The 3,965-nt window shown below is 40.6% G+C and overlaps 1 protein-coding gene across 1 annotated transcript in view; it reads left to right on the top strand.

The window, feature by feature from the left end:
* Positions 1 to 1,106: 1,106 nt before the first annotated feature.
* Positions 1,107 to 3,965, top strand: part of LOC110439301 (uncharacterized) — a 3,708-nt gene continuing 849 nt past the window's right edge. Inside the window, exons 1-3 of the mRNA XM_021474733.3 lie at positions 1,107 to 1,188; positions 1,851 to 2,041; positions 2,485 to 3,965. The exon at positions 2,485 to 3,965 is cut by the window's right edge and continues 849 nt beyond it. Of these exons, the coding sequence (XP_021330408.1) occupies positions 1,127 to 1,188; positions 1,851 to 2,041; positions 2,485 to 3,965 (1,734 nt within the window). The 5' untranslated portion in view covers positions 1,107 to 1,126. The remainder of the gene's footprint in view (positions 1,189 to 1,850; positions 2,042 to 2,484) is intronic.

The following is a 3,965-nucleotide window of genomic DNA, read 5'->3' as shown; positions in this document are numbered from 1 at the left end:
ACATGTCAGGCTACGGCTGAGGTAAGTTATTTATATTTAAGATAGCATGGACCCATTTATAATGCAGGAAGGCTCCGATGTTTCGGAGATCGAAAAAAGTGTAAAAAATAAATGGAGATGGGCTTGGCTTAGCGAAATTGGGGAGAATGGCAAGCCTTTTAGTTCGTGGGCAAAAAAAATTAAACAACCAGGTACGTGTCTTTGCACAGTATGCCACAGGAAACTTCAATATGGCAGTAATGGCAAAAAAGTGCTAGCTCGCCATCAGTCAGAAGCCAGTCACAATGCCGCCGTTCGTGCTCTACAGTACACTTGCTCCCTGCCTGGTGCGACAAGTACCACAACGGAGATTCATGCATCTATGGCCGACCGTGTGTGCGATGTAAAAGTGCGCGTATGTTCTTTCATAGCGGAGCATGACCTGTCGTTCACAATCTCACAACCGCTAGTTAATTTGATGCAGTCAGTTGTCAAAGACAAGAGTGCACTTTCAAGATTGTCAATGTCTAATGCACATGCCTCCTACTTGTGCACACATGGTATTGCTGCTTATTGGAAGTCCGAATTGTCATCTAAGCTGAAAACGAAGATGTTCTCATTAAATGTAGATGAGGCAACAGATGGAAACATGGACAGGATTCTGAATGTTCTTGTTCGGTACTATGATGAAGATGTGGGAAAAGTGGCAACCCAGCATCTAGCCTCGAGGAAACTGAATATCGCAGATGCCTTATCAATCACAAACACATTGACAGATATTCTCCAGTCATATAGCCTGAACTGGAATCAGGTTGTTGGTATACTGTTGGATAACTGCAGTGTGATGAGAGGGAAAAAGTCTGGAGTAGAGACACTAGTCAGAAGAGAAAATCCATCACTGCTGGATGTCAGCGGAGACACTGTCCATATGGTCTCGAATGCAGCCAAGGCCCTTTTAAATACTTTCCAGGGATTTGTGGAACAATTTTGCTCTGATGTATACTATGACATTGAAAAATCACCCAAACAGAAAGAAATTTTTTCTGAGTTCCAGTCCTTACTTCATTTGGAGAATAAGAGCCTAATACGTCCCATCAGCAGCAGGTTCCTGCAAATGTTAGATGTATGCAACAGAATACGGGACCTTATGGATCCATTGACCGTGCACTTCTACAGCGTCCTGTCTTCTCATGATCAACACAAACACAGGTACTTCTATTTTTGTATCATCTTATTTCTGTACTAGTAGGCTTTTTTTGGATCTTTAATAAAACACACACACGCACAGGTCTATGGTGATATCTTTGTGGGGCCCTTCCATAGGCATAATGTATTTTTTACTGTTTAAACTGTATATTCTATCCCCTTCCCCTTTTATTTCCCACGTGGGGCCCACAAAAAGGGCCCCACAACATCAAAAATCCCCGGTATTACTATCCATGAGGGGACATTTGGTCCTAAAAAAGTAATATAAATAAACACACACACACACACACACACACACACACACATATATATATACACACTCACTTTTTTGTTATTAATAATATTTAAAGATGCAGACATTTACTGGATTTTTTTACATAACAAATCTAAACCAAGGGGTGGCGATGCCTCAGTGATCAATCAGGTTATGTATATAAAGTTATAGATACAGTGACTCAAAGGGTTAAATATGTTAGAACAGTGAAGCTCAGCTTTATTCCAGATGCTATCAAATTATTAAATAATCTTTATATAGAAAAAAGGATGAGTCTTGACCTGTAAACTCAAAAATTATGTCATGACTGTTGAAGTATTGGCAATTAGAAATAGCATTGTCTATTTTTTCTCCTTAATCCTTATTTGTATATTATAATTTTGTGATGCAGATGGCTCCTGAACCAGCTTCTTGATAAGCATGCAGTTACATCTGATGAGAAGGCCAGGATAATATGTCTGCAACAGCAAATAGCAAAATCTGCGAGGATAGGAAGTGATGTCAACAAAAAACGAAAGACACGCATCTGTATGCTTTTTTCCGAGTTCGACAAGCTCACAACCATTATTGATTTGTATCGAGGTATGTTCACTTTTTATTCACTTTAAGTGTTAAGAAAAGTACAGAGATTTCTTATTTATTGAAATCCCTTTATTGCTATATTTATTATATGCTTATTTTTCTTGGAATCCTTGAATGGAATCTGAGTTAACTATAAATAGTTTTTAGATCACTGTTAATCAGATCACTTTGGTTAATACTACTACTACTAATAATAAACTATTTATACAGCAGTTTTCAAAAACAAAGTTACGGACTTATTAACCAGATTTAAAACATGTCAGGACTGATGTAATTTAAACTAGACAATTGAATAATACAAATGGAAATAACAAATCTAGAAAATAATATTAAAGGGTTGTAATGCTCTAAGAAGAGTATGTTACATTGCTATGAATGTGATAATTAATCAATGAATAAAATATACAGACCCATTTCTAATCTGGTTCTATTGTGATTTTTAGGTGTACTTCCAACTTTCCAGGTGTTCCTGAAGAAGTTGCAACATGAAAAGCCCATGATTCATGTGCTGCATGCTGAAATGCTACTGCTGGTTAGGGAACTTCTCTCCAAATTTATGAAGCCTGAAACTATCCCTTTGAGTGCAAATGGCTTGTTGAAGCTTAATGTTCACCAGAGAGACCTGCAGTACACTGACAAAAGGTTGTCTGTGGGAAGATTCAGCTTCTTTGCCTTAAACAAGGCTAGAGTGGAAAAGAAGCCCTGGGTGCAGAAGCTCTACAGTTCTCTCAGAGAAGGCTACATAAAGGCAGCAACATTCCTCCTGAAAAACCTGCCCCTCAACAACATCATCATCACCTCTTTATCTGCGTTGACACCATCATTGATTCTCCACGAATCAGTCCAAGGTGCATTCAACACCTTGGCCAAGGCCTTGCCAAATGCTGTGAAGTCAGAAGAGTTGGGTCAACTGGATGAAGAGGTTCGAGCCTACCAGATTAATACAGATCTAGGAGCACAGGCCAAATGCTTTGAGGAGAACAATGCACGAATCGATGTTGACTGGTGGAGTAAGATTTTTGCCATGAAGATGACAGGAGGAGGAACGAGGTTCCCCATCTTAGGGAAGTTGGTAAAGGCTCTTCTGTCATTGTTCACTGGCCCTCTTGTAGAAGGATCATTTAACATGATGGATGATATAATTGAGAAAGACAGGGTTAGGCTGAACATTGAGACTTATGAAGGTTTAGCCATTCTCAAGTCCAACATGAAGGTAATGGGCAAAACTGCATCTAAAATGCAAATTACCCCTGCATTAAGGAGATTTTGCCTGTCTTCTTATGAGACATACCAAAATCATCTGAAGAAAAAGAAGGTGAACCTTGACAATCAAAAGGAAAGGAAACTGAGGGAAGCTGTGAAGGTTCTCTCAGAAGTTAGGGTTAGAAAAGTAAAGAAAGGTTCCACCTCTTATGTTTGTGCTAAAGCCCCCACCTCTTCCACCCTGGGAGTTAAACGAATAGCTGCTGCTACAGCCTCCACCTCCTCCACTGCTGGAGTTAAAGGTAAATCTGCTGCTACAGCCTCCACCTCCTCCACTGCTGGAGTTAAAGGTAAATCTGCTGCTACAGCCTCCACCTCCTCCACTGCTGGAGTTAAAGGTAAATCTGCTGCTACAGCCTCCACCTCCTCCACTGCTGGAGTTAAAGGTAAATCTGCTGCTACAGCCTCCACCTCCTCCACTGCTGGAGTTAAAGGTAAATCTGCTGCTACAGCCTCCACCTCCTCCACTGCTGGAGTTAAAGGTAAATCTGCTGCTACAGCCTCCACCTCCTCCACTGCTGGAGTTAAAGGTAAATCTGCTGCTACAGCCTCCACCTCCTCCACCTCTCCTGGAGCCACTCCTGCACATGTAGCTAGTCAAACACTAAAACGGGTTTCAGGTGTAGCCAAGCTTCAGGAATATGGTTTTACAGCCAAAAAG

This window comes from Danio rerio, chromosome 3 (assembly GCF_049306965.1).
Source record: "Danio rerio strain Tuebingen ecotype United States chromosome 3, GRCz12tu, whole genome shotgun sequence".
Lineage (NCBI taxonomy): Eukaryota > Metazoa > Chordata > Actinopteri > Cypriniformes > Danionidae > Danio > Danio rerio.
The sequence above is the reverse complement of the archived record's forward strand: the minus strand, read 5'-3'. Positions and strand labels throughout refer to the sequence as shown.